General features: G+C 42.4%; 1 protein-coding gene across 6 annotated transcripts in view; it reads left to right on the forward strand.

The window, feature by feature from the left end:
* Positions 1–23362, forward strand: part of LHFPL2 (LHFPL tetraspan subfamily member 2) — a 382911-nt gene that overhangs the window by 310786 nt on the left and 48763 nt on the right. For 5 of the 6 annotated variants that reach the window (XM_030193238.1, XM_030193239.1, XM_030193240.1 and 2 more), the window contains one exon: positions 6906–7697. In XM_030193238.1, coding sequence (XP_030049098.1) covers positions 7268–7697 — 430 coding nt within the window. In that variant the 5' untranslated portion in view covers positions 6906–7267. Of the gene's footprint in view, positions 1–6440; positions 6510–6905; positions 7698–23362 lie in introns of those variants that run through there. The other variant, XM_030193243.1, reaches the window with a different exon arrangement.

The following is a 23362-nucleotide window of genomic DNA, read 5'->3' on the forward strand; positions in this document are numbered from 1 at the left end:
AGACCTTGTAAGAAATGCAGACTTTATTTGCAAATTCTAAGCTCCCAGGAGTTCAACATTCAGTGTTCGGCCTGGCCATGTCTCGCTGAAGATACTGGCTGCGTCAGGGGCAATATTACCAGCTGGTGTTCGACTTCAAACGTCACCTTGGCTGGTCCAACAGATAAGACTATGCAGACGATGTCACGATATAAATCCCGTTCAAACAAGACATAACTAAAATCACAAATGAAATTGAACACAGCCTACAAATAATGAACTCATGGGCAGACGCATTCCAACTAAAGCTAAACGCAGAAAAGACTCAATGTCTCATCTTATCATCACAATATAACACAAACAAACCCAATACAATAAACACCCCAGACTACACCCTTCCGGTATCAGACAAACTGAAAATTTTGGGAGTCACAATTGACCGAAATCTCACATTTGAAGAACATATGAAAAATACAGCAAAGAAAATGTTCTACTTAATGTGGAAACTTAAAAGGATCAAACCTTTCTTCCCAAGGGAAGTATTCCGAAGCCTAGTACAATCAATGGTACTAAGCCATCTAGACTATTGTAATGCCATCTATGCCGGATGCAAAGAACAAATCAACAAGAAGCTTCAAACCGCTCAAAATACAGCAGCCAGACTCCTATTCGGGAAAACGAGATATGAAAGTGCCAAACCCCTAAGAGAAAAACTGCACTGGCTCCCATTAAAAGAATGCATTGCGTTCAAAGTTTGCACCCTGGTCCACAAAATCGTTCATGGGGAAGCACCGGCCTATATGTCAGATCTTATAGATTTGCCTACTAGGAATGCAAAAAGATCAGCACACTCATTCCTCAATCTCCACTATCCCAACTGTAAGGGATTAAAATATAAATCCACATACGCAACCAGTTTCTCCTACGTTTGCACGCAGCTTTGGAACGCACTACCGAAGGCCATAAAAACAATGCAAGACTTAACTATCTTCAGAAGGCTACTGAAAACTGATCTATTCAAGAAAGCATACCATTAACATTCATCCTCAACACTAAATAATAAAACTACACATGATCTAGAAAAATCGAACTCATATCACATGACTGACTAACCTCTTTCACTTCAACCCTATGTTGAATATGGCTTCTCTACAGTCGATGATCTAATGTATATTACAATCCTATCTATCACGCAGGAACCAATACACACTACCACAATATACCCTTCTTTACCATGTATGTATGCAACGTAATGAAATGCCGGTTGTACTCTTCTTTTGTAATCCTCTTTACCATGTACGTATACACCTTAATGTAATGCCTTTTGTACTCAGTTACTCGGAAATGGCAACCGCCATTATGGCAAATGTAAGCCACATTGAGCCTGCAAATCTGTGGGAAAATGTGGGATACAAATGCTACAAATAAATAAAACAAGGCAAGCAGTGCTTCTGGGAGCTTTGAATTTGCAAATAAAGACTGCATTTCTGACAAGGTTTGCCTCTTGGTTTTATCTTCCATAATATCGTTAGAAACAGTGCATGATGGTGTAGCCTTCTAATTGTTACAGCACCATAATTGCCTAGAAGTCGTTCAGTGCTTTGTGCCGTCTAAAAGTTGCCATTTCTGTTTATTTTCCTTACACTTTTCCTAAAGATCTGCAGCAGAAGACTCTATATTGCATAGATAAAAATGTGAGGCTAATTTTATAATTACCAAATAAAGGGGCAAAATAGTCTGCACAGCAGTGGCGTAGTCAAGGGTGGGCCTGGGTGGGTGGCAGGGATCCCCAAGCCCCACCAGCCGAAAATTCCCAACAACTGTCCTCCTGCATACCTTGTAAATAGCAGATCTTCGCCTGCAGTGAGTAGCAACTGATACTTACTGCTTGCACCGGCCCTACAGCCTTCCCTTGGATATATTCCCGCCTATGCAGAAGCAGGAAGTTGCATCAGAGGGAAGGCTGTGGAGCCAACATAAGCAGTGTGTGTTGGTTGCTGCTCGCTGCTGGTGAAAATCTGCTATTTAAAAGGTATGCCGGGGGGGGGGGGATGTTTGAGAGACCATATGGCATGCAAGTGAGAGAGGGAGAGACCAAATTACTTGTGGGACAAGGCGGAGTTCTGCCCACCCATCTTGGACCCAGGCCCATCCAAAATTGGGTGTCTGGTTACGCCCCTGCTGCACAGTATATATGACCAAAATAAAAGCAACCCAAATGTACAAATCTTTATTCCCAATAGAAAAATAAATAATTAAAAACAAATACAGTGGACGCGTGTCCAGTCGCTTCTCATGTACCAGTATTCACTTAGCATGACACATTTTGGCATTTTGTCTGCATCAGGTGCTAACTTCATAAACATTGTATAGTACCAGATTCGGAGCGGACCTGAAAACTTATCTTTTTCAAAAGACCTATAGTGTGTCGATGGGATCAGCTGTCAGCTCCTGAAAATGCTATTTAATTTTGTACTAGTATCGTCGATATGCTGTTTGTAATTTTATATTTCACTTTCTTTTTATTATAGTGTTTTCTTTCCTATCCTCTTTAAAATTGGCATTCCTTTTCTACCTTATTTTAGCCTGTATGCCACCTTGTACATTCACCCGTTAGGTGGTATAGAAAAAACGTATCCCCCTGTTTACTAGGGCGCGCTAGCAGCTGCTGTACACTAATGCCAGCACAGCCCATTCACTTTGAATGGGCTGTGTCAGCATTGCTGCACGGCTTAGTAAACCATGGGGTTAATAAACAAACATACCACTGGCAATCTAGTCACAATCAAGCACTAAATTTGAACGGTATAAATAACTAAAAAAAAAGGGATCACAAGTACATCTGGAGCTGACAGTGAACATTTTAAGCTGCTGGAGTGGGTTTATTTGGAAAGGGAAGTACTTGGTGATTCCTTTCTGTTGTTATTTATACCAGTGACCTAGCCATAGGTAGGCTTGGGTAGGCAAGGGCCAACATACTTTGGATTCAGGCCCTCCCTGTGGTGGCACACATCCTCAATGTAGCTGGCGGGGATCCCCAAACCCCCACCAGCTGAAAACGTCCTCTGCTGGAAGCTCCAAGGCTTGTTAACAGTGGGAAAGCCTGTGGCTTGCTTTTATTCACCAACCAAGGTATTTTTAATGCTGGGGGAGGGAGGAGATGCTAGGGCCCACCCAGATATTCTCCTTTGGCTGTACTACTGATTTTTGCTCTTTTGGATTTAGTGCTATGAGCGTGACCAGATTACCAGTGGTACTTTACAACTTTTACGAAGTTAGCTCCTGGTGCAGGCAAGACACCAAAGCATGTCGGGCAGGGGCAGAGGTCATCCCTTGAGACCCTAGTCAAGAGAAATACCCTATTATATGGGCCATGATTCGTCATCTTTGAAATAACATTGTGATGTAGGAGCTATGGCGATTGTCTTCAGGACCGTGCCCTGACGCAGTGTGTGTGAAACATGGCCCATGTTGGCCTAGGTCCTGCTTCAAAGATAAGTACATAAGTTAAAGATGTAATTAAATATTTTCATATAGAATAAGTAAAAAGTTGAGTGATTTACAGACCGATGATGAATCAAGTGAGTCATAAGGCTGTGTACCTCATGTAAAAAGAGTCGCTACTGAGGGCAAAGTACATTCTAACATTTATACCAGCCTTGAAGCTGATATAAGCCCTAGTGTCTACACTGGTATTTTATAAAGTAGTACTTAACTTTATAAAACAGGTATAAAATAGACACATGAAAATACATGTTAACTAGGTCCAAATTTTTTATAATTACCTTCTCCCAGTACATTTTTTTTTTTAGCAAAAAAGGTGCCGGTACTCAAACACCCTTCAGGGGTGGGGTGATCACTGAGGGACCCACCCCACAATAGCCAGGCCCCTTGCAACTAGTCACAGAATCTATGACAAGGCAGAATTGGTGTGTAGAGCCTGAGCTCTTTCATTAAAACTTGGGGACCTTGGGTCAATTTTAGCAGACAATGGAAAAGGTGCCGGTACTCAGTACCTCCAAGTACCTCCTCAAAAAAAGCCCTGCCCTCTCCACATGTGCTCAGGTTTCCAGCTTGATTTGCGCATGCTCAGAACCAGAAACAAGCAGCAGGGAGCAGCAGCAGTCCATTTATTTAGCTGGCGGGGCTCAGCATCCCTGCAAGCAAAGGTATGCCTAGCGCACCCACATGGAGGGGGGGGGGAGAGAGAGGAATATGTTGTACACCCCTGGGCCACCCCCCCCCCCAAAAAAAAAAAATTACAGGGCTGGCTAATTTACCATCACACCTCTGAGTGTAAACCTAACATTTAGCTGGCATAAGTTTGGGTTCCTAAATGCTACAAAGGCATGTATATATTAAGTAAAATAAACTATAATTTACAGTATTCTTTCAATTGCACATGTAAGTGGGAGTCCTGCCCATGCTCCACCCCGTGTACACCCCCTCCTTTGCACATATGCCTTGTGTATTAGCCCTCTCCTCAAGTCACTTCACTGGCTTCCTATCTGTTTCCACGTACTGTTCAAATTCCTCTTATTGACCTACAAGTGCATTCACTCTGCAGCTCCTCAGTACCTCTCCACTCTCATCTCTACATTCCTCCCCGGGAACTCCGTTCACTGGGTAAATCTCTCTTATCTGCACCCTTCTCCTCCACCGCTAACTCCAGACTCGGTTCCTTTTATCTTGCTGCACCATATGCCTGGAATAGACTTCCTGAGCCGGTATGTCAAGCTCCATCTCTGGTCTTCAAATCTAAGCTAAAAGCCCACCTTTTTGATGCTGCTTTTAACTCCTAACCCTTATTCACTTTGTTCAGAACCCTTATTTTATAATCCTGACTTTAATATTCCCTTATCTCTTGTTTGTCCTGTTTGTCTGTCCTAATTAGATTGTAAGCTCTGTCGAGCAGGGACTGCCTCTTCATGTTCAAGTGTACAGTGCTGCGTACGTCTAGTAGTGCTATAGAAATGATAAGTAGTAGTGAAGTTAAGCATTTGCAGAATAGTGCTTAGACAGCATAATGGATAAGTAAATGTGAACATATGCACTTATATGCTAGTATTCTAAACATTTATGTGTGCAATGGACACATAAGTGCTAGTGCCTAGTTTATAAAATTGCCCTTTTAATGTACATACTTTTAGACTAGCTAATTTTGAAAGATACACAGTACAAGTGGTTTCTCTGAAAATTTATCAAAAGCATGCGCATTAAAAGTGGCCACAAGTTTGCATCATCATAGGCTGTTTGTTAATTACTTCTCAGGGCTCTTTGTGCTTTGGGGGCTCTTTTACTAAGCCACATAGGCGCCTACGCACACCCAACGCACACCAAATTGGAGTTACCGCCCAGCTACCATGTGGCCCTTGCGGTAATTTCATTTTTGGTTTGCATCTGCTATGCACATCCAAAAAGTATTTTTTATTTTCTGTCACGCGGCTTTCTACGTGCGTAGGTCATTACCACCTGGTTAGCATGTGAGACCTTACCGCTAAGTCAATGGCTGGCGGTAAAGTCTTAGACCCAAATTGGGCGCGCGCCAATTTTGATTTTGTCGCATGTCCATTTTCGGCAAAAATTTTAAAAAGTCATTTTTTTACAGGCACGCTGAAAAATGAATCTGCGTGCCCCCAAAACCCGCGCCTACACTAGTGCAGGCCATTTTTCAGTGCACCTTATTAAAAGGACCCCTTGGTTTGAGTTAAACCCCACTGAGCTGCCAACTATCAATATTCAGTGGCACTTTACCAGGTAGTGTCACTGAGTCTCTCCGCTAACCGGCAAGGTCAGGGACAGAGTTACAACCTAGCCAGTTAGCTGCAATATTTGGTCGACTTGCTGGCTACATAATCTCAAAAAGTTAGGACAGCAAAAAAAGGTGTCGTAAGTTTAAGTGCTGAGTTAATCAGGCACTGGTCTGAATATCAGCCGGTGGCCAGTTAACTTCCAGGTCATCACACATACCCGGATATTCAATGCCAGGAGCCTCACATGGCCCAGCATCGAATATCCAAGATTAGTTCAGCCTGCAGCTGTGAGCCACGCATAATCCTCTTACCCACCGCAGGCTGAATTTAAAGTGGTTTACTTTTTAGTTAACTAGATATCTAGTTTCTCTTTAAATGTTCTTTGAAAACCATCCTAGGATACAATTTGCTTTAATAGCTAGAAAATTAGACTCCATTATATCAAGTTCCATAAATACATTCAAAAAGGTTGACTGAGCCCCTTAGCAAAGCAGTATAAAACATCCATAAAATATGGCAAGTTGGTGTGTGGCAGCTCCTGAAATCTGTACTCAGCTGCAGTGTGCCTCTCTCAGTGATATATCTGTGATACAAGAAGTGTTCAGAGCCAATAAAACATTTTCCCTTGAAGAGAAGTGATATTGACACAAAACACATGTCTTCACCAGCGCCCAGAAAGCCTCTTCTGCAAGCACACTGCATCCTGCTTCATGTTAGAGTTTCAGCACTCAGTGCTGTGTACAGTAGTCTAAGACAGGAAAAGAAGGCACTGCACAGGTTTGGGGGGGGGGGGGGGGGAGAGACCCTAAGCATGTCTGAACTTCAGAAATCAGCTTATAATTGCCTTAAGCCACCTTTTATTTATCCTTTCATTTATTTTTTTAAGGAATGTCTTGACCTATAGCTTTCGACAAACTCTTCCCGGGGGAATCGAGTAGCTAAGCAAACAAAGTCCATGCTGTAGTTGAACAGATTAATCACAGCTGAGAAGCTAAGCCTGGGAAGTTTCCAACAGGCTGCATCTGACAAACCCTTTCACATGTCGATTCAGACTTCTTCTCCTTTCTCTTTTTTTTTTTTTTTTTTTACAGAAGTCAGACTGATTTCCGATGGGGGAGGGGGGAGTCTTACTCATTTTACCATTTACCATTTCATTTTTCTTTTTTCCTATAGGTGTTAAACGAGTGGGCCGTCTTTGGGAACTCCCCAGCACAACTGTAGCGTCATATACTGGGATGAATATTAACAAAGGCGTGCACACTTCAGGACTGAGCAGCCGGAGAAGGAAACAGGGAGAGGCCAAAACATCATGAACAAATGAGCAGGCAAATTACAAACCTTCACACAGCAAATCTTGTCTAGAGGATATACAGTATTGGGATCTGGCTAAAGCAACCATTGTGGAGTTTTATTTTTTTCTTGTTTTGGATTGTTCTCAAGGCTTTTATAGGAATCCATTTTTTACAATTTTTATATAGTTTTCACTTCAGATTTCAGAAGCTTACCTTAATTGATCTCAGGTACTGAACTCCACCATGTGTCATGTCATTGTAACCTGCCGCTCAATGCTGTGGACTCTCCTAAGCATAATTGTTGCCTTTGCAGAGCTGATTGCCTTTATGAGTGCAGACTGGCTTATAAGTAAAGGAAAAGCCACAGGCAGTGACGGGACAGACAATAGGACAGGAGGTTCAGAGGAAGCTTACTATCCAACCTTGGGCATCTATGGACGCTGCATTAAAAACCCCATGGTGCAGTATTTCAGACGGGAAACTCTTTGTGGACCCTATGCTGAGAACTTCAATGAAATTGCAAGCGGTTTCTGGCAGGCTACAGCTATTTTCTTGGCAGTGGGGATCTTGATTCTCTGTACTGTGGCATTTGTGTCGGTTTTTACCATGTGCATCCAAAGTGTAATGAAGAAAAGTATTTTTAATGTGTGTGGGCTGCTACAAGGAATTGCAGGTAAGTGTGAAGCAATATGAAAGAATCCTGAAGCGTTTCCTATTTTGTTCTCATTTAGCAGATTTCTGGCATTCAGTTTTTGTACATCTTTCAATTAATGAAAGGGCGTATTGTATTATGCAATACTCTTAACTGACCATCGGTATGAATACAGCGTGATGGGTGCCAAGTAAAACAGGAATCAGTTTTAAAACATTTGCTTGTCACACAGGTAAGTGGTTATGACACAGGCAAAGCGAACTCTGGGAGAGCAGACACAGGGACAGGTCACAGGACAAACCATCCACATTTCCTTTACTCATTTCTTGTTGGGTGTCAGGCAGTTGGCTTTGTTTGTGTAGCTCACATTCCTAGAAGTTGGCGTACTGGCAGGTGGCAGCCACCATATCTGGTGGATTTACCAGCTGGTGTTGCAGGAGCATTTAGGAGCCTTTCATATTGAACAACAGCTGCATTTTCCTTTTTCGTTTACTTCACTGGCAGGTAATGCACAGAGCTCTCTAGAGTGCCACTCATGCTAACAATTCCTTTTCTTGTTTGTGAGTCTGAAAGATTTGGGAAGACCAGGTTTGTTTTTTAAACTGTGGTGACCAATTTTCAGAACAGCCCGCCCAAGTACAAAGTCTACAAGCACCTTGCTTCTATGTGCTTGGCACACATACACTTTCCCTTTGAAAATGTTCACACGTGTGGAGTACCCGCAGACATTTGCACCTGTGGGTACTTTTTGAATGGAAAGTTATGTGTGTAGATTTATCTTTTAAACAATTTTTATTGAACAAATAAAGAAAGATACATTAATTCAAACAGAAACATGTGTTGTTCAATATTTTTAACAAGTTGCTTTTCCAACCCAAACTCCCCGGCTCCCACCTGCTCTTCATATCCTTCTTAGTTCAAAATTTTATAATTAATCTTAGGATCAAATCATCAGACTGATAAACAACTAATTTAGGCAAAGATATTAAACTAATACAGAATAATAAACTTTCAAAAAACCGTTGTGATCCTGATTTACTAAGTCACACCCCATTCCCACCTTACTGTAACCATTACTTAGAACTACAACTAAGGTGACCAGTTGTCTGGACTCTTATGACCACAGGTCACCATGGAATGATAACGTCTACTTTCCTAACCCCCCCCCCCCCCCCCCCCCCCCGGTAGAGAATCCCTAAGTAACCCTTACTAAACTTAGGAAACACTTGGGAGTATATTTAATACAGCACTTCTTGCTTTATGGGAAATACTTTGCAAGTAACAATTCCAGATAGACATGAAGGACTTTCTTCTCCTTGGGGAGTTCTGTGCAACCCGTGCTTCCCAAAGCATTAATTATGTGTGTAGATTTAAATAATGCATTATTTTCCTCCCTGGACCTAAACGTGTCCTTGTGAACACCAACATTTAATACAGCTTAAATTACAAATGTATTAGCCCGAATATGCAGTATTACAGAATATTCAGTCTATTAAATTTACTAAGGTACATTAACATGGAAATACCCATTAATGCAACGTATGCACTTTGGGGTCCTTTTACTGAGCTGCAGTAAAAAGGGCCCTGTGCTAGCGGCGGGGGACATTATTGCTGTACACTGTGGCCCTTTTTACTGCAGCAGGTTAAAATGCCTGAAAATGGCCATGGCTATCTGGTAAGATTGGTCTTACCGCGTGGCCATGCAAGGGGGAGCTTTTACCACCACCCATTGAGGTGGCGGTAAGGGCCCCCGCCTTAACCCAGTGGTAACCGGGTAGCACACGGTGCTGCCCAATTACCACAGTGCCCGCGTTGGGCCAGCGACAGTTCCAGATTAGCGTGCGGTAAACCCGCATTGCGTTTACCGCCACTTTGTTAAAGGGCCCCTCAGTAGATAGGTTCAATTGAGAATAAGGGGGCTTGCAGGAAAGTTCAGCCTCCATTACATCATATTATAGCTGAATTTAACTTAGGAGCAGGGAGACCAGAATATTCCCCATAGAAATTATGGAAGGCACATTAGCAACCCAAAACTGACTACTGTCACAACATTTTATTTGTATATAGGGGGTAATTGTATAATTCTGCACCTATATATAGGTGCTGACTTTCCTTTATATAGAATTCTAGCCTAACAAGTCAAATACACGTATATGGAGCTGGTGCAGGTTTATATGTATGGCTATGGGAGACTGGGGAGTTTGGAGAGGCAGTGGCAAAAGTTAGATTGGTTCACTGACAGAGCCACCCTTGAGTTTGGTGGTAAACAGCAAAACAAGCAAGTTATAGCCACCTGGTTATAGTATTCTATAAGTTACACATGTAAAGAGTTGAGGTGTAGCCTAATGGCTAGTGCAGTAGCCTGAGAACCTGGGTTCATTTCCCACTGCAGCTGCTTATGACTCCAGGCAAGTCACTTAACCCTCCACTGCGCCAGGTACAAAATAAGTGCCTGTGTATAATATGTAAACCACTTTGATTGTAACCACAGAAAACAGTATATCAAATCTCACCCCTTGTGTGTGTGTACATAAATGCAGGTATTCTAAACATCTTGGCACATAAATGTTAACGCATGTCCCAATAATGCTGGAAATGTACATGGTAGCGTTAGAAATGTCAGTGCAGGAATCCAGTGAATGATTAATGCAAGTCTTGCAGGGAGAGATACAAATAAAAAGGATGTAAGAACCACACATGAAAATAACAGACCTATCTGCCGTCCAAAATGTAAGTGATGATGTCGAAGGACACGAAGGGGAACCATAAAGCAATTTATGTGGATAAAACTCATGTTTAGCCCCATAATATTGCAGGCTGCTTACTGCACAGCACTGATAGTTGGAAGTGTAGTAGGGCAGTTTGTTCTGTGCTGGACAACAAACTTAGAAGGTGTTATAACAGGGAAACAGGTAGTGATCTGGTGCACTTCCTCATGCCCCTGCACCAGCAATAACTCCCTCTTGCCAAACCTCCAATAAAAGTCACAGACATATGATGGAGATTAAGGTAGGCTATAACTCTATTTAATGTTTCTGGATGGGGAGCATTCTTCTTTATAGTGCCCAAGCCTTTACAATCAAATGTGTCCCCAGAGCCATTTGCCATATTATTAGCTAAAGGCTCACACAACCATATATGAAAACCCAACTGTTCCCCGAGAGTCCTTCACCATATTGCTAACTGAAGGCTCACATTCCCAGTGTCTCACCTGAGCTAGCCCAAGCCAGTGCGCCATGATCAGACTTCATCAATCACCCTTTATATCTTATATTTGCCTCATAAAACCTGCATATGGTTTGGGTACCCCACTACGACAACTCATTGTAACAATCCAACCACAAAACATCACAACAACATATGTATGAATGTTTACATAGGGAAGGGGGTGGGAGTACATCACTGTCAGGCACCAAACTCCACTTTCGGCCCATATCACTCCCTCAGTAGCCAGTCAACAGTCACGAATCTCCTGCACCAGTTCAAATTAAACACCCTCACAAAATCAATCTTGGCACCTAATCCCTACCCCCAGGCCAACCCTCTGGTTTCCAACCCCTTCCTCATACCCCTCCCCCCCCCCCCCCCCCCAACATGCGCCATGGCCTGAACCTTCCCCAATTGCCAGATAACCACATCGGCCAAGACTGTAGGTTAATGTCTTTCACATTTCCTTCAGCCTGTTGAAGGATATGAGTGAAACTACCAGTAACTCTTGTTGAAACTGTTGCTATAGGAGATATTCATGTCAATATTTCCAAGGCGCAGCCTGTGGCTAATGGTTTATTCTCTTTAGAGTTACTGTTCTGAACTTATGGTTGCTTTGTGCCAGCAATGTTCCTGCATCTGGTGAGCAGCAAGTGTTTTTATAATGACCTATCACAGCTGTAGCAATTACTCAAAAGCTTTGAGAAGGACTTTTGTCAGGGAGGTTAATTCTTTTACAAACTACTGATCTAAAAGTCTGTGCAGCATGAAGTGCAGTAGCTCTGAAGAAATTCAATTAATGCATAGACTTGTGAGGTTAAAAATGTGCAAGATCAGTTGTAGGTATAAATGTTATTTCACTCTGTTGACGCCAGAAATCTTCTCCATCCATGACTTTCGCTTTCAGATATAGTGCGCTACTGAAAGTAAAAGCTAGAACTATTATTGGAGCTTTCACCTATTTCTTGACATCCACAGGTACTGTCATTAGCCATTTCTGTCACAGAGATGAGTTTGTCCTTCTACTGAAGGACTGTTTGTGGAACAGACTGACTAGCTCAAAATAGCTCTGATTCTAGGAGAGGGCCTAGTCTTATTGTGTTATTTGTTTTGCCAGTTAGAAATGTGCTTCTGCAAAATAGGCCGAATTTGGATATTTTGCTTCAAAGAATGCTGACCTTTAAATAAGTTGTTTGATAACTGCAATAAAGTCAGTTTGTGGGCATTACTTAACCCTAGAACGCATGACGTTAAAAATATACATATTAACGTCATGGGGGCCTTTTAGGCCCCCATGCACATAATGTAGAAAAACACACTTAAATAACTTTCACAAGTTTATTTCAAAATTGCTCAATAAAATATGAATAGTGGACAACATTTTAATTATAATTTTTCACAGAAAACACCAAAAAATCTTTTTTTTCCCAAATTTCACGCAAAGACATGAAAACACACAAAAATGCATAGAAATCTATAGCAAATTAGCTGCAGCTACATTTTTATTCTAACTTTCTTTTCTATTATATTAGTCTTCCAAACAATTCTGACATGTTATTTTTTCAGAAGAGTGTTCTTTGCAAACAGTTTCCTTACAAGTGGAACAATATCGCTCAGTTTTCCTCTCTATGTTTCTTGGACACATGAAACAACGCTTTCGTTTTCTTTCTCCTGGCTCTGGAGTAATCTGAAACTGTACGCCACACCGTTTCATTGCTTCTTTAGTTTTCTTTGGCAAGCATTTCAAGTCGCTTCGCTCTATCATGTGAGGTATTACAAGTTCATGACAAAGGTCCTTCAAGAATAAGCGTCTCCTGTCCTTCCTCTGTGCATGAAATTCAGGATGAGTTTCTGTATAAATAATGAATGAATTTAGGGCTGCTACATCAAGCATATTTGAAAATAGTACTACAGGCCATCATTTTGTTTGCCTCTTACACGAATATTCTCCCACCATCTCATCCATTTTATCTACACCTCCTTTTGTTGCATTGTAATGCAGGATGATTTCTGGTTTCAATTTTTGGTTATTGCTGTCAACACTGCAATCGTGATGCATGGTACTGAGTAAAATTACAGATTTCTCCTTCTTTGCCTTGTAAGATACCAAAGTCGCTTTGTTATTGAATCCAAAGACACTCTCATAAAGTGCTCGCTGACGATTGTGTTTGAGTGCTGCTGGAATTTCTCGTTTGTTTTGCTTTATAGTACCAACAAGTGTAATAGTTTTTGCAAGCAGAAAATTGCCTAGTTCAACATTGGTGAAATAATTGTCCATGGTGATGTTTCTACCTGAATTGAATATTGGAACAGCAAGAGTTTTGACTATTTCAGACCCCAGATCCTTCTGTACTGGTGCACCAACCTCTTTGCCACAGTAGATTACGCCATTTATGCCATAATAATTTGCAGAATCACACATCCAGAAGATTTTTATACCGTACTTGGCTGGCTTGCTGGGCATGTATTGTATGAATTTGCAGCGTCCTCTGAACGGTACAAGTTGCTCATCTACAGTAACATTAGTACTAGGATTGTAAAGTTTTGTGCAATTTTTGATAAATATGTTCCAGATATAACTGATAGTGGCTAATTTGTCTGTTTCAAACCTCGCTGCACGAGTTCGCTTATCATCAAAGCGAATGATCCTTCTAATTTCCTCATATCTGCCCACTGACATTGTCGCCTTATAGTGTGGATCAGAAAGTGGGTCCAGAAATAATTCTCGTATTGGGACATCATACGATTTTTGACTCCCTGCCAGCAGGAAAAGTCCAATGTATGCATAAAGTTCCTCTTTTGAGATATTTTTCCAGGACTTATTTTTTGCTGAAGCGATACATCTTCCTTCTAGGTTTGAACATAATAGGACCTCTTCTGCAATATTGTCAGAAAAATAAGTACAGAATACATCTTTAGGGGTAAAGTAACTGGGACTTCCCACAGCTCCTTGAGCCTGTCTCACAATATTGTGTATTGGAGTACGTCCGACTAATGTAGGATTACTGTCCCAAAAAACATTCGTTTTGGATGTTCTACTTATCACTTCTTGAGGATCCACTAGATTCACTTCTTCATCATCAGAAGAATCACTGGATGAGGATGTTTGATTAGCTGGTGGCAGATATTCTTCATCAGACAAAGATAGTTCACTTTCATCATCGCTTTGAAACATAATCGCTTCAATCTCTTGGTCAGTCAGACACTTGGAGGAAGACTGTGCCATTGCTGACTAGATGTTAGAAAATGAAACAGATTTCCTCTCAACAGCTTATCTTATCACAGGTCCTTCAGCAATTAGCTCACAGTGTATACTGTCCTCAGTGTTCAGAGGACCTGAGGTGATGTCATGGCCTTATCACTCCCTCCAAAAATCACATGACATCCTCACATGTTATTATCCACACCCTGGCCCCTCCACCAGCATTACTGAGTACAAATAAAGTAACTTGAGACACAAACACTTCTGAGAACATGATAAAAACAGCGGGGGCCTAAAAGGCCCCCAATTCGTACAGATGTAGTTTTCACCAAACAAGCATTGTTACACCATAATGCCTATGAAAAAAAATTATATGAACAACTGGATATTATCAACAATGACATACTTGAGGAATACCTTGAGTTTCAAAATTCTAACTAAAGTAATTTTGCAGATAATAGCAAAAATGTAAGCATGGGGGCCTAAAAGGCCCCCAATATGCGTTCTAGGGTTAATAAGGCACCCCACCCCACCTCGAGAGAGATGCAGTGGACAAGATATTCTATCGGCTTAAATCGCGTTCAACAGGCCAGCTGCCAATGCTGAGCAGCACTTAACTGGGTAGTGCTGCTGAATATTGGAACTAACCGGCCATTTTGAAAGTGGGCAGGAGAGGGATGTTCTGAGGGTGGAGTCAAGAAAGAGTTGGCAACAATGTGAGTGCCAGCAGTATTCAGTGCCATTGTTTGCATAGCTAACCAGGCATGTAGAACAAGAAAAATAGCTGTACTGAATATCAACTGTCACCCACACAACTACCGGGTAGCAACCTGAAGCTGATCCGAAGCAACCCTCCCCCCACCGATAGCCTAGTGGATGAGGCAGGAGCGATCTCCTCTGCTCCTGCCCTATGGCCACCCTGGTTCAAAAAGGCAGTACTACTGCTAGAGGTAAATCTGCCAAATAGAGGAAATCACAGTTAAGGGGTGGTTACTAAAGTGCTAAACAGTTAGTGCAGGCCCATGTTAATGTCTACCACATGCTAAAACCGGTGAGTGTAGTAGGAATCCTACACTCACTGCTCACCGTGGGGTGGGGTGGGGTGGAAACATGACAGACTATGAGTGGAGATAGGATGTAGCAACTATAACACAACCATCCATTCACCCCCCCCCCCCCAATCCGCTGACCCCCTCCCCAACTTAAATAAAATGATGAACACCGTGGCTCAATTTTCTAGGTCATTTAGGCACTATGGATATATTAGGAGCCACCTAAAATAGGTGGTAAGCACTACATAAATTTTGGTATTCTAGTCCTTTGCATCATACGTGAACACGTATGTGCATAAATAACAATAACCTGACTGCATGCTATTCTGTAAGCATGCCCATATCTTCGATAGCATGTACTTTGCAGGTGAACGTTCAGATGAGCAGTCGGCGTTAGACCTGTTAACTCCCGTGGTCTGCGATTAAGCCTGAATATTCAATGCTGGGCCGTTTCCAGTGACCGGCATTGAATAGCCGGGTTATTTTTGGTTGGTTTGAAGATAACCGGCTAAGTCGATATTTAGACTTAGCCAGTTATCCTCAAACCGGCCAAAGATATTCCAGGGTTTGACGCGGCCAAATATGGCCGCTAAACTCGCTTTAAAAATCAGCAGATAGCGATAGCAATTATATTGTATGATATAACCAGCTATTAAGTAGCCGTTAACTGGGGATATTCAGAGCCAGATGCGCTAAACCTAACAAGCCAGCAACGTGGTTTTTAAACCAGTTCTAGCTGATTTAACAAGCAAGTAGTAAAATGAGACATGCACAAAAGGGTTCTCTGAGCCATTTTCCTTTCACAGTAGCAGCTAATGAAAACGGAATGCAAATGATCTAAAAGTTATTATAATGAGCTAATTAGTATTATAATGTGCATGCAAGGCAAAGCACAGCCATTTTCCAACCCCATGCACAAAAGCAGTCCCTACCTTTACCTTGGAAAACCTAACTGGACGTCTGCAGCTTCCATTAATGCCTGGCTGGGGCTGCTGTGAGCTGTTGCTAGTGCAAGGAAGTTGTTGATCTGCCGGTTCTTGCTCCTCCCGATGGCCATTGTCTACCAGATTATACTTTGGTTTTGCTGCGCATTAGAGTGGCCTGGAAGCTGCTGCTTTTCCTGCTTTTTCAGCAGTCACACAGAAAAATGCGGAATTGCGCAGCAGAGGGAGAGAGAGAGCGGGACCCTGGAAAGAGAACTTCCCGCTTGTACGTGAGGTAGGGAGAGAGAGAGCAAAGATGCGAGGGAGACCCAAGTCTTTCTCAGCCAATCGCTGCACATTTAGCTGACACCAGTGACAGCTAAATGCACTGTGATTGGCAGACACTTCTGCTTTGCTTTTTTTTTTTAATGCAAGAAACATAACAGGCACTTCTGTGGCAATTTATTAGAGGCTGTAAATGGCTACTATACACGCAGCTTGTCTGTGTGTATGAAGCCGTCTTTGACATGCGCAGAGCATCCACACTTAACGCTTGGCTGCTCTGCTCATGCTCAGCTGACCGACTGGCTTCCCCCCTAGGAAGGAAATCGCATTCAAATGAGCTAACAGCGAGCAGCTCATTTGCATACGATTTCCTTCATGCATGCCCGTTTTTTTCAGAATCGCTAAGCAGCAACTGAGGATCGGTAAGGGAAGGGCTTTTTCTGTGGAGTTAGTGCACCTGGGCCTCAGTGGGGGATCGCCGGTTGTCTCCTGCTAAATATTGGCAGCTAGCCGGTTAAGCGCTATTTAACCGGTCAGCAGCCGTTCTAACCGGTTAAATAGCACTGAATATCAGGCAGACTGTCTCTATCACTAACATAAGAGCTTATCCATAAACTCAGATATACTAGTATTCTATAAAGAAAAATAGCACCTACTGTATGGTTCCCAATAATTGCCTTTAGGCCTCTATATAGGTATATGTGACCCTCCTACAGGTTGCTGAGTATATTTATGAACCTTCTATGTGGCACAGTGTCAAAGGCTGTTAAAGTATTGATGACACCTTTTGTTTTGCACTAACAAAAAAAACCCCATAAGAATGGAGAGGCACAGGTGCCACCCATTAAAAGGAAGCCAGGAACAGGTACAACAAAAAATGAATAGGAAAAGAAAGCCAGGCTAAAATCAAAGCGGACAATATTCAACCTCAGGCCTAACCTAGCTACTGGCACCAAGTATCCAGGGCTTTGCAGGCCATCAGAAGTTATCCAGGTCCAGCCAATAAACAGTGCCGATACTCAAATAACTAACTAGGCATAATTAGGATGGCAGAGCTGATGTTCAGCAGCACTCTCCCGATTAAGGGAGTATCAACGCTGAAATATTTATTAAACCAATAAAATCATAACTAAATGATTCGTGACTCTGCCCATTCCTTTCTTCTCCCTTATTTTTTAATGCATAAAACACTTAGCTAAAATTATCTATTTGCGGTATATTAAATAAAGGTGAAATGTGACATCTTTATGACTTGTTGGTTGAATAAATCTTTAAAATATTTTGGCATTGTTTTTCTATTTCTTTGCTAATTTTTTTGTTGCCTGCCCCTGGTTTCCTTATACTCAGTTCGGCCAATATGCCATGCGAGTTAGCTGGCCGGGATCATCCGCCACCAGGTTAACTCACTTGTCAGTGGCTAACTGATCATTCTCAGCAGCACTAAACCAGTTATTTTTGCCAAAAATGACTGATTAGTGCCAAAGTGTAAGCCGATGAAATTTAAGTACTAAATTACTTATGGGATGGTGGAGATTTTTATGACTAATGATGGTAGCTTAAAGCCCACCTCTTTGCTACTGCTTTCGAATCCTAATCATGACTCTCTTACTCAGTACCCCCACTTATGACCTCACTTATTACCCCCATCACTGCAATTTCCCCACCCCTAGCTGTCTGTCCGTCTGTCCAATTTACATTGTAAGCTCTGTTGAGCAGGGGCTGTCTCTTCATGCTCATTTGTACAGTGCTGAGTAAATCTAGTAGCGCTATAGAAATGTTTAGTAGTAGTAGTAGGTAGCCTAAAATAGTAATAAGACACTGACACCTGCCCTCCCTTTACAAAGCCATTCTACTGGCTGCTGGTGCGGTAATGTGCGGCTTTGTAAAAGGGGGGGGGGGTGATTTTGCTGAAGTCTTTTCCTCCACTCTTTTGCCGATTTCCAGTTTTACTAATCCTGTGCTAGTCCTTACTTCTGTTAATGTAGTCACGTTTACCCCACTATCCTATATACTCCTGCCAGCTAGCAGCGGTCCTTCACCAATTGCTCCCTCTGAACAATAATATATTTGTTCAGTGTTTCTACATTTTTCTTGACAGTCTTTTTCCTGTTGTCATTCTTAAAATCCCATCTTCACATCGTCTCCTTTCACTGACATTTCCAGAACATGTTTTTTTTTTACATCTGTGACTAATTTTTCTTCTGCTTGGTCCCTTGCATTGCTATCCTTACCTTCTCTGCTTCTATCTGTTTTTACAGGTATTCACCCCTCTCCTCCTATTTCTGTGATCTCTTGTACCTTCTGAAGGTAAATCAAGGAGGGAAATTAAATTAAAGTACACCTAGTTAACACCTGTTTTCATGCACCTATTTTACACCTATTTGATAAAGTCAAGTCCATACCTAGTTGACTTCAGAGCTCATTTTCAAAAGAGAAAAATGTTTAAAAAGTGTCATAAAGCACCATTTGGACAAAAATCTTCTCAAAACATCCAAACTGATATTTTTGAAACTTGTTTTGCAAACGTCTGTCTATGCAATTCATCTGCAGTGCATCCAAATCACAAGGGGGCATTCTTCGAAGGCGAGATTAGGGCATGCCTTACAGCTGGACGGTTTACAGCTATACTGGAACAAAACAAAAACATCCAGGTTGAAAATCTACACGCTTTGATCTAAACCTGATCTAAACGAATAAGGCACAGAAACATACCTTAAATATCCAGATGACCACTGCAGGGAATCGGGGATGACCCCCTCCCACCCCCCAAAAATGTGAATAAAAATAGTACTCACCAGCCTCTATGATAGCTTCAGTTGTTCTAGCCAGGTCTATTAGAGCAGCATGCAGGTCCCTGGAATAGTCTAGTGATCTGTGCAATGCACGTGGAGCCAGGCCCATACCTCTTCCTACCTGTTACACTTGTGGTGGAAACTATGAGCTCTCCAAAATTTCCCAGAAACCCACTGTACCCACAAGTATGTGCCCCTTTCGCCCATAAAATCTATTGTAGTGATGTACAGTTGGGGGTAGTGGGTTTTGCAGGGCTCAGAAGACAAGATAAGGGAGAAATGGTGAGATGTGTACCTGGGAGTATTTATATGAAGTCCACAGAATGCCCCCTAGGATGCCCCATTGCTCTCCTGAGATGTCTGGTGGATCAGTCTGCTAAAAATGTTGGCCCTTCCGACATCCTAATGGCTTAATTTTCTACGTTTTTCACTTGTACGTTTTTTTTTCCCAAAAATGGCTTGAAAAGATAAACACAGAGGACAAAAAGTTGTTACAAACGGTATTTAAACATTTTCAAAAGATAGACATTTTGCAGTTTCAAGAATGGTCATGTTTTTAATCCAGATTTGGGACGTTTAGTGCAAAACGTCCAAAGTCTGACTTGGATGTCATATCAAAATGCACTTCTTTGTAAAATACAAATGTAGAAGTGAAAGAACACACACATTTTGGCGTTACTACTTAAACCAGCTCTGTGGCTAGTGTAAATGTTAGCATGTGCTCTATGTACATATGCGTTTAAATTAAGGCATTTTATAATCTGCACACAAATGCCAACTTTGCCCAAACTCTACCCCTGTGCACACCAACAGTGTAAGGGTGTCCCCTTAAAAATATGTATATACTTCCATGCTACTCTGTTTTTTATAAGAGGTAATTTACACATGGAAGTGCCCACTCGATGCACATAACTAAAATACCAGCATTTTCTTGCATTCTTAGCCCATAAGTCTAGGTGGCCTTTTATAACATTACCCCCTTTGAGGGTAATTCTCAAAAGGATGCCTAAAGTGTGTACGCTAAGCGCAAATTCTATAGTGGCAATTATGTGCATGAAGTGAAGGAATAGCTTAATGGTTAGTGCAGTAGCCTGAGAACCAGGTTCGATTCCCATTGCAGCTCCTTATGACTCTGAGCAAGTCACCAAGGGGTCCTTTTACCAAGCTGCGGTAAAAGGGGCCTGCGCTAGCTTCAGCGTATGTGTGTGATGTACACCGAGACTCTCTCTTACCGCAGTGGATAAAAGGCTGGCCATTTTGGGGGGAAAGAAATGGCTGTTACTGCACGGCCATTTCGGTGGGGAGCCCTTACTGCCACCCATTGAGATGGTGATAAGGGCTCCTGCACTTACTGGCACTGCCCGATTACTGCCAGTTAAGTTCCAACACTACAAAAATCTACAAAATTACTGTAGTGCCAGAAATGGCACGCACCAGGAGTGGGAGCTACTGCTGGACTCCTGTAGTAGCCCAGCGGTAGTTCTGGATCGGCATGCGGCAAGCCCATTGCCGCACGCCAACCCTTTAGTAAAAGGGCCCCTTAGGTTGATATACCCAGTGTGATATCTATTTACAACCTCTGCACTTAGAATCCTCATCCAGTCTCTATTTATTTTACATCTAGATTACTGCAGTTCTCTTTATTTATTTATTTGTATCCCACATTTTCCCACCTATTTGCAGGCTCAATGTGGCTTACATAGTACCGTAAAGGTGTTCGCCAATTCCGGTATGAACAAATACTGTAATGTTGTGGTAGAATGAGGTTCGTGTGTACAGACACATTAGGGAATCGTAGAGAGGAAGAGTTATTTTGTGTCCATTACAAGCTTTGGTTTCGTTGTGTTGCAGGGTACAGGCATTTAAGTTGGATGGTAGGGTATGCCTTTTTGAACAGGTTAGATTTTAATGATTTCCAGAAGTTTAGGTGATCATAAGTTGTTTTCACGGCTTTTGGTAATGCGTTACACAGTTGTGTGCTTACGTAGGAAAAGCTGGATGCATAGGTTGATTTGTATTTGAGTCCTTTGCAGCTTGGGTAGTGGAGATTTAGGTATGTTCGTGTTGATCCTGTTGTGTTTATGATTCTAGATCCAATACATGAATACTCATAAGATGATACTAAAACTATGCAGGTAAACAATTTGAAATGGTACAAGACCCACTGTCTCCCCCCCCCCCCCCCCCCCCCCTCCACCATCCACAGACAAAACACTTTCAGGAAACAGGTTTAAATCGCCAAAAAATCTCCCTCATCACCCACTGGTACTACAACAAAATATCACCAGGAGAATGGGTTCTTATTTCTCTTGATAACAAAGATACAATTTGTTTAGCACAAAACTTCGTGTCCTAGGAGGCAATAGGTTAATATAGTCCAACCAAACAGACAAAAATGATTTCCATCTCTTAAAGGAGAAATTAGCACCTCTGAGTTCAACATTACATTATGAAAATAAGCCCTCCAAGACCAAAACGAGGGTGTCTCAGGCCCCACCCACCATGCTTGCAAGATAAGACTTTTTTCCCACAATGCATGCCTTACATATTGGCAATCGCTTGCCTGCCCCTCTTCGGCCAAATTCCCCACTCTGATCCAGAAGGATCCCCACCAGAGAGCAAGGTAAGATTTGCCCCACTACTCTCAAGAGAAAGCTAAAAAGTCACTTCCAAAAGATCTCAATAGAGGGGCAGCTCCATATAGCCTCAAACCCTCTATTGCCCCAGGTACAAAATAAGTACCTGTATATAATATGTAAACTGCTTTGATTATAATGACAGAAAGGCGGTATATCAAGTCCCATCCCCTATAAGTACATATGCTAGCTGAACGGCTGGTGTAAATGCTTGTGCCTGACAGTTTTCTATAACCTATGGCATAAGTGCTGAGCATGCCCCTGACCCACGCATTCCCCTGCCATGTCCACAGCCCCCTTGCAGTTGAGCGCTAAAGAAATGATGCATTAAGATTATTGAATACTGAATAAGTACAGTTGCATGCGTAGCTGCAAATTTCTGCCAGGTAGCACCAAGATCACCCTAATTATGGCCAATTATTGATTCTTGATGCCAATTATCACCTAATTTAACAATTAAGTTGTGCACATAACTGACAGGATTCTATAACCTGCACTGCAATTGTATGCCCAAACTTATTAAAGGATTTATGTCTTACCTGTTCAGCTGCCTCTTTTGGAAAACCATATTGGTCTTCTTTTTCTCTTATTTTTATTTATATGCCTAGCCTAAAGATTTTGCATTCCTTTTTAGTTCAGCCCATTGTTCTCCCTTTGTAAAGATTTCCCTATCCTGTCAGTACTTCCTTAAGGGACTTCCCCTTCTGAGCAGCTTGGTGCTCTTTGAAGTCTAGGACTCTGACCTTTGTGTGATCTCTCTCTGTCTTTTCTCACAGATTAAATCAAGCTATCTAATGGTCACTTTAGCACAAATGAGAACCTACTCAGGGCCAGTTCTAGACATCATGGAGCCCAGGGCAGAAATTAAGGAGGGGGCTCCTGATCCCCCTCCCCCAATCTTCCCACATGCACTGCTACTACACGATCTGGGCATCTCTTCCCATTCTCTCTACCACAGTCCGTCTTCCTCCCTTCCCCTCACTTTGCGGTCTTCTTTCAAATTTTTATTTCCATCTCAAAGGGGCCCTGGCATAGCAGCTATCCTCACCAGCTGCCTGTAGCTGTCCCGATGCTTTCCCTCTCTGCCACGATCCGCCCAAGCGGAAACAGAAAATTGCATTAGAGGGGGGTGGATCGCAGCAGAGAGGGAAAGCTTTGGGGCAGCCGCAGGCAGCTTATGAAAATGGCTGCCACGCTAGGGCTCGTCTGAGAAAGGAAATACGTTTTTAAAGAAGATCGGGAAGGGAAGAGGAAGCGGACTGTGGTGGGGAGAAGGTGAGGAGAAGTCTGGACTGTGGGGCCCAGGGCAGCTGCCCTGTTTGCACCCCCCCCCCCCCCAATGCCAACCCTGAACCTATCTTGACTTTTGAAATACTACCCACATTTGTAAGTTGCAGATCTAGCATTTTCCCTTGTTGGTTTAGTCATCGTTTGCAGTTGGAGCCCCTTGGAGTGAATCCAGAATGTCTGGACTGTGTGGCCCAGGGCAGCTGCCCTGTTTGCACCACCCCACCCCCCCAATGCCAACCCTGAACCTATCTTGACTTTTGAAATACTACCCACATTTGTAAGTTGCAGATCCAGCATTT

The sequence above is a fragment of the Microcaecilia unicolor genome, chromosome 2 (genome assembly GCF_901765095.1).
Source record: "Microcaecilia unicolor chromosome 2, aMicUni1.1, whole genome shotgun sequence".
Lineage (NCBI taxonomy): Eukaryota > Metazoa > Chordata > Amphibia > Gymnophiona > Siphonopidae > Microcaecilia > Microcaecilia unicolor.